We start from the raw sequence: 14919 nt of genomic DNA, 5'->3' as shown, positions 1-14919 counted from the left end.
CTGGTGGGAAGCACACGGCTGGTTTCTTCACCCTGGAATGTCTGGTGCTTACAGCTGAGACAACAAGGACCATTTCAATAACTGAATGGAACAGAGAGCCTGCACAGGCATAAATTACAAGGTGTCCAGCAGTGGAACAACCTTCTCCCTATGCTCTTCTGACCCCTAAAATAAACATTAGCCTGGTTAATTCAGTGGACTTGTCACATACAAAGAGAGATCAGTCTATATTTCCATGTCTACAGGTCGGATGTCTCCAGTTTTGTGTTCTTTTACCCACAGTTCCCTGTCTTTGGCAGGATCCACTTTCCGAAGCAACTGATCGACGAGCTCTACTGTCTGAAATGAAGAAGAGAAGAGTCAAACTGTCAGGGGTGCCTGTCAAGCAAAGCCAGTCACTGCTCTGAAGCACAGAGCAGCTCTGGGCATGCCTACACTGCATCTGCACATACACAAGACTCAGTGCACAGCATTCAGACCTGAATGCAAAGCCTCCTAGCAGGAAACAGAGGGTGCAGACTTCTAATGTCCAGCTGTGACAGGCTTCCTGTGCCAGGCACCAGCCAGTGGGTCTCTGACTCCTGCCCTGCAACCTGTTACCTTACACCAAATACAACTGTGTGCTCAGGGTGGCATCCCCTGTATTGTAATAGTTGAAATCTGGCCTCTTCTTAATAAGATAAAAAAATACATATTCCCTCCCTCAACAATGAAACCAATTAGCATCTTCCCTGGAAGAACAGATCACCTCCCATCATGCTGGGAAATCAGGCTGGGAAAGCTAATAGTGGATCATGGTGGCCAAACATAACTCAATCACAGAATCACAGAGCTGTAGGGGCAGGAAGGGACTTGCAGAGGTCAAGTCCACTCCCCTGCCAAAGCAGGGTCCCTAGGACAGTCACACAGGTCGGTGTTCAGATGGGTCTGGAATATCTCCAGGGAAGGAGACTCCACACCCCCTGGGCAGCCTGTCCCAGGGCTCCCTCACCCTCGCAGGGAAGTTCTTCCCCATATTGGTGAGGAACACCCTGTGCTCCAACTTGAGCCCATTGCCCCTTGTCCTGTCCCCACAGACACTGAGAAGAGGCTGCCCATGTCCCCCTGGGTCCCACCCTTCAGCTATTGATACCCATTGATCAGATCCCCTCTCAGGCTTCTCTCCAGGCTGAACAGCCCCAGCTCACTCAGCCTTGAGATCCAGCAGTATGAAATGTAAACATGATCAGAGGGTCTTGGAGGGGCAGAACTGCAGGGTGGCAGTTCTTTTGGTACAGGTCAGGACAGGGACCACTCTATTCAGCTGAAAAAAGACCAGAGGAAGCAGAGAAAAAGGCGACTTACGCTTTGGTTGAACATGTCTGTCTCGTGGCGCAGCTGCGTGTACTGGCAAAGATGCTGCCGAATCATCTCTACCCTTTCAACTTCTAGTCTCTCAAGCTCCTGGACACAAAGAGAAACAGGTTTTTTTTTCTTGGAAGCTGAGGTTTAAGGCCCAGAAAAAAGGCACATGAAAGGCTGGAAGTCTGTGAGATACCACAGAGACACCCCAGGGTCACGCTTTGGAGCTGAGCTCACACATCAAGCAAAGTCTCCTCAGCCTCTGCCTAATGAAAGAGGGTCAAAGCTTTTCCAAAACTCTTTAACCAAGATAAAGAGAGGAATTACTGCCTTCAGGGATGCTGCAAGCAAGAGGGAATCTGTTTCCTGCAGGAAGTGTTGCATGCTTTGTGGCTAGCTCTAGAAGCTACAGGGACTCCTTGGGGAAGCAGGGAACAGTGTTGGGGTGTCGGGTTGGAGAGCCTGACTGACCCAGGTCTAACAAGCCACCTGTAACAGCAGTTTTCTGTCTTCAACAGATGATGAGCTGAGACAAGTCCCCACCTTGCTCAGCTGGCAGTAAACAGCACCCAGCAATGCTTTAGTTGAAAGGGTAGGTGGGTTCTAAGTTTTCTAAGAAAAGACATTTAATTCACACTTTTGGAAGCAACTGGCTGTTGTCCAGAAGGGGTCTAAGGAATGACATGAGGGAAGAGCTCTAAACCCAGAGTATTTAATGGAATACAGCACATCAAAGCTGTATCCTGGCATCCTGGTGACTCCAAAGGTATATGCCTGTAGGGTGAGCATTGTGAGCTGTGTTATCTTCAGAGAAACAGAACAACAGCAATTAAATCATGGCTCTCCTGGGCTGGCAATACTCACAAGGAAAGTGTAGAATCAGGGGATACAAAAATCCATTCCTGGATAAAGGGACTCAGGGATTTATTGCATTTTTCCTTATTTTCCTTGTGCATTACTTCATCCTTCCTGAGGACAATTCCAGTGTTATGGCCCCAAAGCAGCCCTGAACTGGTTTAATGCCTTCTGCAGAGAAACAATCATTCCTTCCTTCCTTTCCCTAATGATCTCAGTTTTTCCTAGAACTGAGAACTGGAAATACACTGGGAGTTTTACCACCAGTTTTCCCCAGTGGTGAATGTTGTATGCCATGAGAATTTTGCAGTGTTATACATGTGAGATGCTGGCTTGATTGACATACCAGGGTGGTGGTCACCATCTCCTCAAACCACTTGGACTGGGCTTGGTTGTAAAGATCCACGCAGCGCATCAGGTCATCTCCTGCAGAGTTCAAGACAGCAGCTTGTTAAACTTCTCCAGGCAGCATTAGGGATCTTAGGGGGAGATTGCAGATCAGGTTTTTGACAGATTAGACAGACCCCAAGGGTTGGAAGGTCAGTGCTGGAGGAGCAGAGGGCAGTTCTGTCTTTATTACAGGCAACAGAATTTCAACAAAATGCAGGCATTTAATGTGCAGTGAAAGATAAATAAGACAGGGGAGAAAGAATGAGGGGGAAAGACAAGATTTTAAAAGGAAAACAGGAACATTAAGTAGTATTGTACAAAATACCCAGCACTCTGAAAGGAGGTTATTTCAGCTTAAGAAAACAGTGGTCACAGAGAGAAGAAAATAATCCACATGGGAAATGGGTAGTGCTGGAGTTCGTTTTCCCTGATGGTTTGATGCTGCAGGTCCAAGGCTTAAAGTCATCATGTTCTTTTAGGGGCAAAAAAGTCTTTACACATCAACTGGGGATGAATTAAGCTTTAAGAACAGGGCTCCACAAACCAAACAAGTGCCAAAGAAGTAAATGCATCTGGAAGTCTCTCCTGGACTTAGAACCTGGGGTGGCAACCAAACTGTTTGAAAAAGCAATAAAATCAAAAGGACAATCCATCCTTCTTTTACTGTTCTCATCCCAAATATCAAAATCCTGATTTTGTGCTGCCTGACTTGGGAAAACTGCACTTGTTTCTTCAGAGGGTTTCATGATAAACTGAATTTTAGAATGGTTCAGTTGGACTTTGCAGCACAACATTAAAAAACAAGAATCAGGGGGTGGATGGGCAGTTGCATCCCACCTTGTTCCCTCTGTCTATGGGGCTGTGCTCACCTCTGGCCACCAGCAGACCAGTACTCACCTGCCTGGGTGGACTTCCGTCTCGCCTTCTTGATTTCCTCTTCTGTCTTGTTGCTGAGCTTCATCTCCAGCTGCTGTGTTTTCACTTCCAGATCCTTCTGTCTCTCTGTCAAGGCTTTCCGGGCCTTGGAGCAATCGAAGAAGAGGGAGGTGTTTGTGAGGAGAAGAGCTGCAGGCTGCTTTAGCCACCCAGCCCCCTCCACACAAGCAGCTATCAGTAACCTCCAGCCCCTTCCCCAGCCTGGTTGCCCTTCTCTGCACTTGCTCCAGGACCTCAATGTCCTTCTGATGCTGAGGGGCCCAGAACTGGACCCAGCACTCAAGGTGCAGCCTCACCAGTGCCCAGTACAGGGGCACAATCCCCTCCCCAGCCCTACTGGCCACGCTGGGTCTGGCACAAGCCAGAATGCCCTGGGCTTTCCTGGCCACACTGCTGGCTCACGGTCAGTCGCAGTCTCCCAACACCCCCAGGTCCTTCTCTGCCTGACAGCTCTCCAGCCAGCTGGATACATACAATACCTGGCTTTGCATGGACTTGTTACAGAATAGGCCACATTTTTTCTTTATCCAGTTCCAGTGTTTAAATCTGGACAGTTCTGTTTGGTGGAGCCTGGCAGTTTCCTACAGTGGCAGCTACAAGGCTCTTGCAGCATTGGAATTGTTTCCATTCGATTTTAAAGCCCCTGTGCTTGGCTTGCAGGTCACTAGAGGGAGCTACAGGAAAGCAATCTGGTGAGAAGTTTCCTTCCTCAGGCACACCGCAGACATAGCTTCTCCCTCTATTTTATTCCTCCTTCTTCAGGCTATTCTAATGAATGATTTTCAGCATCCTCACTGAGGATTGTTTATCTGCAGATAAAGCTGTGAAGAACTTAGCTTTTTGCAGAAAAACACCTTCCCTGTGTACCTACAGGCTTGTGTATCCTGCAACAATTCTGTCCCATGGCAAACTTCCTCATGGGCACCCTGATCTTTAATGAAAGCCCAAAGAACCTTCTGGGGGGACTGAGCATGGTATTCTTCTTTCCAGCTGATGCCCAAGTACCTGAGTACAGCGTTTGGCATCAGTGTCCTGGCTGCTGTGGCACAGGCATCCCATGCCCTGCCAGCTCCAGAGCACTTCTGTAGGTGTAACCATCCCTACATCACCACCTCAGCTACTTGATGTTGGTGTTGAAACCTCCCCTGATACAAGGGTGCTGCTGCTGTCTGGGCTTTTCAGGGGAGGTGCAGGGAGAGGGGGAGGGTTTGTGAGCTGCCATGTGGCTTCCTTCCCTGTCTGTCTGCTTTAGGCCATGTGTACAAGAAGAGACTAGGCCAGGTGAGCCTTTGGGCTGACCCTGCTGCTGTGCTAAGGCAAGGGCTTTAAATCTGGGGGGCAATAGCTGTGGCTTCCAGATGCACAAGAGCAAGGAGTTATTTCTATCAAATGCCTTGGAAATCTATCTGGTACCTGAAGTGGGTGTATAGAAGGGCTGGGGAGGGACTTCTCACAAGGGCATGTCATGATAGGAGGATGGGTAATGGCTGTAAACTGGGAGAGGGTCGATTTAGACTAGATAAAAGGAAGAAATTCTTCACTGTGAGGGCAGTGAGACACTGGAACAGGCTGCCCAGGGAACCTGTGGATGTCTCCTCCCTGGAGGTGTTCAAGGCCAGGCTGGATGGGGCTTTGAGAAACCTGGTCTAATGGGAGGTGTCCTTGCAGAGGGGTTGGAAAGGCCCCTTCAAACCCAAGTCATTCTATGATATTGTCCAAAATTGGGAGAGGAAGGATAAAGAAGAAGAAAAAACCCACCCCATTAGCCCTGCTTGCAGCCCCCAGTGTCCCAAATCTCAGCTAAGCAGCAAAACCATGTTAGGAGCCCAGTACAGGACATCTGAAAGTAGGAAGTCCTCAGCAGAAACCTTTGTGGTTCTCTGGAGAAACAGGAACTTTTCACAGGGCAGCTGTGCTTCTGGCCAGCCCAGCAGCACCCCAGACTCCCCAGTTTGCTCTCTGCTCCCACCTTTTCAACTGCTGTGTAGCGGCTGGCCAGCTGCTTCCGCAGGTCTGCAATGTGGTGGTCACACTTCTTCATGTCTTTCTTGAAGTTCTCCCTGAAGTTGAGCAGGGGCTTCTCTACCTCACTCTGAAGCTGGCAATGAAAACAAAGGAAGAAATGGCAATAATGATGTGCTGGGCAGTGATTCCTGGCTCTTCTGCTGAGCAGAGCTCAGGACAGAGAGCTCTGGGTAATACACACACCGTGACCAAAGGCAATGTCATACAGAAACACGTCTCTTCCCCAAGAGAGATCAGAGGGAAGCTGCTGCAAAGCTGCTGTTGTTGTCCTTTGCAGGACAGCTCTGTTAAGGGAGTATTTACTGAGAGAGCAGACAGACAGAACCTTGTCTTTTCTCCCTGTTGAATCATCTCCCTTCTTACACCCAAGACCCAGCTGCAGGTTGCATCACTACTTGAGGTGCTCTGATTCTGCCCTCACCAATGCACCTTGCTTAAAGAAACACACAATTCAAGCTGCTAACCCTGCCTGCACCAAGGTGACTCTGGGTTGTGGTGACAGTGGGCTGTGCCTTCAACCAGTCCATGTTCCAGTGCAACTCACCTCTTGCAGCTCTGCCAGGGATAATCAGTGAGCTGGAGAAGAGGCTCAGAGCCATGACAGCTTCTAGAATCTACTGCTGCCATGCAAGTCTGCACAGGCATTAGCAGCACTGTGATAATACTCAGTGTTCCAAGTGCCATGAGAGCACTGTGACCTCTCCAACCCATCTGTGACCCTCAAAATAACAGCAGCAGGACTGCCACAGGTGGTGTTCAACATCTTCATGGCTGGTGCTCATGTTTGAATAGTCCTGATGTGCTCTGCACTGTACTGACTGCTCGTGCCAGCAATGACTGGTTTCATTCAGCTACCAATGAGAAATATAACTACTACTTCCAAGAATAACTTATCTGAAAGTAATAGCAATAATCAATATGTTTAAAGACCTGTTAATAAAAGAAAGCTAGAATTGGAACTCCCAAAGTAGGTGCAGGAACAGCAGGGAGAGCTCAGAGGATGCTACAGGAGTTTCTATAGAGGGTTTAAGGAGAAGTAAAATAATGAAACAGCCCCTATACATTGCCTGCCTACACACACCCCACTCCAGGGTGCACTTCTTCCTCTCAGAAAACAATACTGGAGGACAATGGGGAGCAAAAAGTATTTCACTAATTACAGTAGAAGTTTGAGGCAGAGCAGTGGGTTTCCAAGGTAGCGGCCGGTTGCCTGAGTAACCTCTGCATAATCACTTACAAACAGCACAGAGCTGTAATTTTCCTCCAGAACATGGCTGTTGTACTGAGATATCTGCCACTGTACTGAACTCCATCACCCACAGAGGTTAGCATAATGTAACAGGACGTGAGAGTATGTCACATGTGGTGGAAAAAGGCAGATAAATACCATAATTTCTACAAGAAATCTCCTTGGGCATCACTTGAGAGAAGGTCCAAAAATAACACAAAGGAAGTTACCAGTGCACTTTCCAGAAAGGCAAACAGTACAAAGAAGTCAGAGTCCTGGTTCTCCTACTTCCAGACAGGTACAGTAGATTCTTGTTGAGAATCTGTTGATTACAGAAGGAATCTGTACCAGATCTAGGAAAATCTACTTGAAGAGGCTAGAATGTAGAGTCTATTGTGAATAACCTCTAGAATAAGGTCTCCTCCTTTCTTTTTGTGGACACCTAAGGTTAGATGTGTTTTAACTTACTCATCAGGTAGATCAATTAAATTATGACTTGCCAGGAAAAATGATCAGGGTTTCAGTAAGTTTGTTCAACAGCTTATTAATTCCTCTAAAACTGCAACATGTGTATTTTCCCCACTGAAGGGAGATCCCCATCAATTACAGGGCAGGAATCTTTGCCAAAGGAATAACTATTATATTTACCTTGGAAGAAAATTTGAGATGAACCTCTGCTTCATCAGCTAGGCTCTTCTTCAGCTGAGCCCATGCCTCTCCTAGTGTGCTGAAAAAAAAGAGAGCAGCAGTTAGCAGTGCCCTGAGAGATCTGGTACAGTGTGTGGGACTGTATCTTGCTCAGCTAAACCATGGAAGTGACAGCAGTAATCTGAGGAGATAACCAGCCTCTGTGACCAAGGCAGAATGAGATCAGCATTATATCCAGCAGAGCTTTGAAAACACTGGTCACAACAACCTCCAGTAACACAGATGCCCCAGTCTCCATAACCAAGATACTTCAGTATCTTACCCTTACTGGAACAGTTTTTTCTTTTCTAATCCTTAAAATGAATCTTCACTGACACAGTTCCTCCATTGTCTCTTCTACTTGTCACCCTACTTTTGGTGAACAGATGATCCTACTTCTCCTTGGAGCAGCCTTTTAGCATTGGAAAATTACTCCAGCTTCTTCTTCTTCCAGACAAATGATCTTCTATATGACAGCACTTTGGGGATGCTCCTCTAAGCCTTCTCCAACAGCCTAGATTCCTCTTGAAGTGTCATAAAACCATCTTTAGGCAGAGGTCTTCCAGTTGCTAAACTGGTAACAGAGACGCTCTTCTACATCTCCGTACGGCTGCTTTTTTAGACAACAGCATGAAGTTGTTGATGAATAAGCTTGTGATTCATTACAGCCAGATCCTTCTCCCACAAGCTGTTATGTAACTGTATCTCTCACATCCTGTGAAAGTAGAAAACCTGGTACTTTGTCCTCACTGAAAGGCAGTTTCATTTTTTGCAGCTAATTTCTCTAGTTTAAGGAAATTCTGCATTGCAATCTTTTCTTCAAGTGTTCCAGCCATCCTGCCCAGCTCTGGCTCCCCTCTGATTACAATAAACCCTTTATTTGTTCTATCACAGCTCATTAACAACAACACTGGAAAAAGCCTGGACTTGTGAGGGACAGACTGGACTAATGGGCTGGACGGGATGAGGTTTAACAAGGCCAAGTGCAGAGTCCTGCACATGGGACAGAACAACCCCGAGCAGCACTACAGGCTGGGGGAGACTGTCTGGAGAGCTGTCAGGCAGAGAAGGACCTGGGGGTGTTGGGTGACTGCGACTGACCATGAGCCAGCAGTGTGCACAGGTGGGCGATGGTCTCTGCAGCCAGGGGACAGGAGATGGGACAAGGGGCAATGGGCTCAAGCTGCCCCAGGGCAGGGTCAGCTCAGCTGGGAGGGCAAAGTTCCTCCCTGGCAGAGTTGTGGGGCTGTGGCACAGGCTGCCCAGGGAGGGGCTGAGTCACAGACCCTGGGGGTGTTTAACAGAGGGTAGATGAGGTGCTCAGGGATCTGGTTTAGCACAGGATGGGAATGGTTGGACTTGATGATCTTAAAGGGTTTGTCCAACCTTGTGATTCTGTGACTCTGTGGTTCTGGGATACCTGCTCCATAGCTACTTTTCATACTTTACTGTACTGGGCATGATTTCAAACCCAGTTTTGCACCTCAGGCTTTATTTAGGCCACGTTTCTCTTCCCTGCCTACAAGAACTGCCCATTGCACAAAGCCATCTTAAATTAAGAGCTATGAAGCTGACAAGTTCTGTTCCTCCATCACTGGAGGAATTCAGGTTACTTTGATGCTAGTTTGTTCTTTCTGCATCCACAGTAATTGCTCCTCATCTGAGTTTTCCACAAGTGCTTCTAGAAAGCTTGATGGCTTAGTCTACAACTTTGCAGAGGTCAAATAAAGTTGAGTGACCTGCAATTTCTTGGACCCTTCTCTTTCCCCTCAGCCCCTTTTCAAAGATTCATTTTTGCCCCTTCCTGACAGCCTGACACATTGCCTGTCATCTGCAATTCAAAATAATCATCTGCAGTCTCTGATGCTGCTCCAGTGAGTGGAATCCTCAAGTATCTTGTTCACCACAGCTGAATAACCTGAGATTGTTTCACCTCAGTAAGTGCTCTCAATGCTTCTCCTTTTCTAGTCGTCCCACCCTCAGGTCTCCTCCCACTGCCCAGTTCTCAGTAGCACCACCAATTTGATGTGTTTAGTGGTAAATGAAGCTAAACCCAGCTGGAGGCCAGTCACAAGTGGTGTTCCCCAGGGCTCAGCCCTGGGTCCAGTCCTGTTCAACATCTTTATCCATGACAGAACAGTGCTCCTGCAGTCTACTCCATGTCCCCTTCAGTTCTCTACTTCAACATTCTCCATGTTTTAGTACTCCTTCCCTCTGTTTCCACCTACTGTCCCCTAGTTTCCTTCCCCTTCATGTTTCCAGGCATTTCCCCCTTCTCCTATTGGGTGTAGGAGAAAGTGGGAGGAGGATGTGGAAGAAAGTGGTTGCAGCTTTGCCAGGAGTGGGTTAACACACCCCTAAAGAGGACACAGGAACAGAGAGCATCATCAGTGTAGGTGGTTAGAGATGTAACAGCCTCGTCAGCCTCTTGCAATTTTTGTCCTTGCCTCCTGGAAGCTGAACAAACACTTTGTGGAGCTTCACTGCCAGCAGAGACACACCATGTCAGAACTAGGGTGAGAATAGTCATGTCCAGCCCTGGCTTTCAGAGCTCAGAGGGTTTGTGTTGGAACAGCTACACCGAGCACCTTCCAATCCTTCAGGAGTCCTGTCTTTTCACTGCTGGGGAAGGAGTCTGAAGTGCACTGCCTAATACCTGCTTAATAACTTCCTAAGTGTGAACATGCTGTAAGGGACAAGCTGATGCTTTTCTTGGAGAGCCAGATCCATGATGAAAAGAGACTTCTTTGTCCTCCTTCTGCCTGTGCTGCTGCAATTCTACTAGCCTGACCCTACAGATCTACTTCCAGCAGCATATATATTCCATATACTCTTCCACAAAGTAATTCAGTACTTATATTTACTGATCCCTAAAGAAAGTGCTGGCTAGAACAAGGATCACACAAAGACATTACTAGAAATGCAATGTTTTATATACATATTCCTAAAAATTTATCAGGAACACCCTTGAAAGAAAAATACTCCAAAGCAATTCCACCTTCCCCAGTACAGCCAGGATGCCACACTACAGAAACCTCTACTCAATGGGAGAGCTCAAGAAAAACACATGCATCTGTGTGGGAGGAATGCCTTTCATGTCAGAGCTCCTGTCTTCTGCAACAGTCAGAGACACACACTTACCCTTCTTCCTGAGAAGCCAAGGAATTCTGAGACAGTTTGGACAGGTTCTTAGCATATTCCTCCTCAATCTTTATCCTACACAGGGAGAGAGAGAGAGAAAATAAAAAGACAGCAGTAAGTAAGCTTTAAGGGAGAAACCCACACATGTAATTTAAAAAATTTCTCTGCATTTTAACAGCTTTTGCCATAGGAATTTTCCTTTCAGTCTCCAGGACTTGGCAGCACCAGTTCCAGGCTCCATCTCCCCTCCATATGCTAAAATCGCAATGGTAAGAGCTGGGGTACATGGAGGACACCATGTGGCATAAAATTAGAAGCAAAAGCTCCAGCTCTAGAGAGCAAATAACAAGGACAGAGTGTTTCTTGTGTGCCACACAGACCATCCACAAAACCAGGCTCACTTGAGAAGCTTGTGTTTCAGTCTGGAGCTGAGTGTGGGGTCCCACATCCCTGAGGCAGAGATGGGGGAACACAGGGAGTGATACAGGAGAAATGCAAGTGAAGTTTGGGGGGCTGAGTGGCATCTTTCCTAAGGACACTGAACTCATCCTCCTCCCCTTCACAGGTGACAAAGCCAGTGAAGATGTCTCCTCACCAGTCCCAGCTTTGCCACAGCCCTGGGATTCCCACTGCTCCTTGGACTGCAGACAGCACTAATAGGGCAGACTGCCTGGCAAGGAGGAGTCAACATAAAATAACAATGAAAAGGTCAATTAGTTATTATTTAAGAGCCCCAATTGTAGGAAAGAAGTTGTTCCACCCCAGTCTGGCATCCTGTCACCAGGAAGCTCTCTCAGCCCGCTGGCCACACTTTTCTTGATACACCCCAGGCTGCCGTTGGCTTTCTTGGCCCAAGGGCACACTGCTGGTCATGGGCAACCTGTCCTGCACCAGGACTCCAAGGTCTCTTTCCACAGAGCTGCTTCCCAGCAGGTCACCCCTAACCTGTGCTGGTGCCTGGAGTCATTCCTCTCTAGGTGAAGGCCCCTACACTTGCCCTGGCTGAATTTGCTATCGCTCTCTGCTCAGCTCCCCAGCCTGCCCAGAACTTGGCTCTTTCGTTGTTACTCCAGCTTGACACTAAAAACCCCCCAAGGTTTCTGTTTCTGCTAACTTGTATGGAAACTCTGAGGATGTAGCCAGAGGCAATACAGGTTCTAAGTTCATTTTGACCCAGTCTGTCCTGATTTTATTAATTACAACTGGAATGTGTATTCCTGGGATGCAGATTCCCTGCCCTTTTACGGTGTTTCTTTTGAAATAAGGCACTTTGAGTGCCCACACACAAATACCTTCAGTCATCCCATCTTCTAATGGATGAAGAAGAACTGGAGAGCTACAAAGGGAGGCAAAGATGATCTGATGTGACTGCCAGGCAAGAAGAGACTAAATAGGTTGAGACAACACAGGGAAAACGGAGAGAAGGTGATAGAGGATACCTGACAGGCATCAACACGAGTGTCACACTGTGAAGACAGTGACTGTGAGTCCTGTTACACTGGTTCTCCAGGTCAGGGGGCAACAATGAGATTATCAGACAATGAAAGCTTAATTACTGTCTCTGTAGTGCAGAAATTGCAGAGTCTTCTACAAACTGGTGCAGTGCTCATAGAAAAACGTAATATATATAAATATATAAACATATATAAAGATATAAATATATAAAAATACTCCAAACAACTAGAGGAGCAGTGGAAGGTGTTTACAAGTATCTGTTTAACGTGGCAGATCTAAGGGAAACTGGAAATCCCCCAGGGTTTGGGTACTAGAAGCTGGGAGGAGAGACTGGAATAGTCTCTCCCCCTTACACACAGTGCTGACACGGTCAGATCAGAGTCAGCTGGGCAGACACATCTTCACTGCACTCACTACACTCATTCTCCTGTTTGTGGTTCTTCAAGGGCTAAATAACCTGCTACTGATTTTACATTTTCCAAGCCCAGCCCAGCCCAATTGGCCAGGAGCCTACAGCAGTGCTCCTTTTGTACTAAACCCACTCCTCACAGCTCCATGCCACCCAGGGCAGCCTGCAGACTGTGTTTTGGAATGCTTATTTGAGTACCAACACTGGACCATATTTTCACTTTTGATTTCAAGGAAATCTTCCCTCCTTTTACACCCACACCCTTGATCTTTCAGTTCAGTCAATTTACTAATTATCTTCCTCCTTTATTTTTTTGTCTTATTAAACCTCAAAGCCTGCATTATAACCCTACCATTGTCAATAAGAAGTCAGTGAACACAGAATTGCTCAGTCTAAGATTGCTATTTACAAGCTGCTCCTTTAAAATCCCCTACCCAAGAAACTAAATTCCAGCTAGCATTGCCTCTTGGGGGTTATTTAATGAAGAAATCTTACTGTGTCTCCACCCAGCTTATTCAAGGCTACTTTTATTAGCTGTCTGAACCTCACCTCCAGAAGGCTGGTCATACAGATGGAGACATGAAAATCTCTTGTTAAACATGGTCTTGTATTCCCCAAGCCACCTGATGGCCATCATGGAAATCTTATCAGGACTTCTCCCCTCCTAGCTGGGAAGGCAAAGGTTCCCTGATGGCCTGAGCTCTCATTGCTGTGAGTAATGTCTCCAGGTCTACACCATCCTCCTTTTCCACACAGAGCAATCCTGAATCATTGCTCCAAAGAGAAGGAAAAACACTCTCACCTTCAAACTCCCATCTAGAACCTCTTCACACTGGATTCCACACCTTGTTTCCAAGACACAGTGAATCTCTTCTGTCTTTTCTTCTGTAACATGCCTACTTCTTCCACTTCTGAGGGCAAAACATGCCTCTTCCCAGTGTCAGAGCTGCTCTCTCTCATTTCACACAAAGTTTCCCTTTCTTCAGAATGGTCCTTCTTCCAGGGATCCAGGGGCAGCCCCAGCTTCTCTGGGCACCCCGTGTCAGGGCACCCTCACCGTCCCCAGGAAGGATTTCTGCCTCCCAGCTCCTCTCCATCCCCCTCCTGCAGCTGAAGGCCATTTCCCTTGGCCTGTCCCTCCCTGCCCTGGGCACCAGCCCCTCTCGAGCTTTCCTGGAGCCCCTCAAAGAGACTGGAAGGGGCTCAGCGCTCTCCCCAGAAGCAGCTTTCTCTCCTCCAGGCTGAGCCAGCCCAGCTTTCTCAGCATGTCACCAGAGCAGAGGGGCTCCAGCCCTCAGATAATCTCTGTGGTTCCTCTAGACTCGCTCCAACAGCTCTGTGCCATTCTTGTCCTGGGGATCCCTGAGCTGGACACAGCACTGCAGGGGGGTCTCCCTCAACTGATGCAATTTCCTCCAGGAGAGAACACCCATCAGCATGCTCTGCCTTTCTTCTGGGAGTAAACACAGCTCGCACCTTTTGAGCTGTTCTTGAGTTTTGAGAGTCACCCTCAAGATGATTTACACTGGCTTGGACACATGACAAGGAATTTCAACTAACAGTGACACTACTTCTGAGTCATAACTTCCCATCACCTCCTGTACATGGTTGAACCGAGCACCTATCAACTGCTTATTCGGTGTTCCCAGCGCTTCCCAAGGCAGCAGAGCAACAGATGGTTATTAGCATTCTGGCTTTTTCTGGTAGCAACATCTCCCTTCATGACTTTGGGTTCACTCTCAGTGCCTGTATCTGAAGTTCAGCTCTGTAACCAGTTCAACTCCACACCCATCTAAGTCCCAAGTGATGTGTTTTTACATTTTCCCCTAGGAAACTCTGCCTATGCTCCGTGGCAACAAACTGCTGCTCTATTTTTCAGACAAAATATTTTCTTTCTAAATTGCATCTCTAGTCTGTTTTTTTTTCCCCATGTTCATGGGTTTTTTCCTTGAATTTGCAGTTTAAAACCTTCCTGGCTCCCTCTGTCTACACAGACAGGCTGGGTGCAGCACGACTGAGACAGGGGCAGCAGGAGAGATGAGTGAGAGCTGGTGGGGACTGAAGATGGACCTTAAGGAAATATTAAATGTTCTTTAAGAATTAGCAGCATGTCTGTTACACAGTTTAAGCTATGTCATAATGTACTGAAGGAGTATCTAAGTTGGGGGAATAAACTTGTCATAAACAGTGAATTTGACAGTAAATTGCTAATTACCTTTCTCGAATGAACTCTGCCATTTCCTTCTGCATTTGTTTCCCTTTTAGTTGCTTCTGAAGAAGAATTTCAAATCCTGACACTGTGTTGTTCCCTTGTGAATCCTTCTTATCAGCCTGGAAGGAAAAAGGAAGTTCAGCAAAAATATATGGGGATGAGAACCACAGACATGCAATTCCCAGCAGCAACTGCCCAAGGACTCCAAGCAACAGGCGTCCAAAGAGCCCTCCTCTGGTA

The 14919-nt window shown here is 47.2% G+C and overlaps 1 protein-coding gene across 2 annotated transcripts in view; it reads right to left on the bottom strand.

Annotated features, from left to right (window-relative positions):
• Positions 1–225: 225 nt before the first annotated feature.
• GAS7 (growth arrest specific 7) overlaps positions 226–14919 on the bottom strand; it is a gene marked incomplete at both ends in the record, with an annotated part of 68454 nt that continues 53760 nt past the window's right edge. For both annotated transcript variants that reach the window (XM_084273494.1, XM_084273495.1), the window contains 8 exons: positions 226–339; positions 1345–1443; positions 2543–2622; positions 3484–3607; positions 5492–5620; positions 7424–7502; positions 10604–10678; positions 14683–14798. In XM_084273494.1, coding sequence (XP_084129620.1) covers positions 226–339; positions 1345–1443; positions 2543–2622; positions 3484–3607; positions 5492–5620; positions 7424–7502; positions 10604–10678; positions 14683–14798 — 816 coding nt within the window. The remainder of the gene's footprint in view (positions 340–1344; positions 1444–2542; positions 2623–3483; positions 3608–5491; positions 5621–7423; positions 7503–10603; positions 10679–14682; positions 14799–14919) is intronic.

This window comes from Gallinula chloropus (assembly GCF_964237585.1).
Source record: "Gallinula chloropus genome assembly, chromosome: 20".
Classification (NCBI taxonomy): Eukaryota; Metazoa; Chordata; class Aves; order Gruiformes; family Rallidae; genus Gallinula; species Gallinula chloropus.
This window is presented reverse-complemented; position numbering and strand designations above follow the sequence as displayed.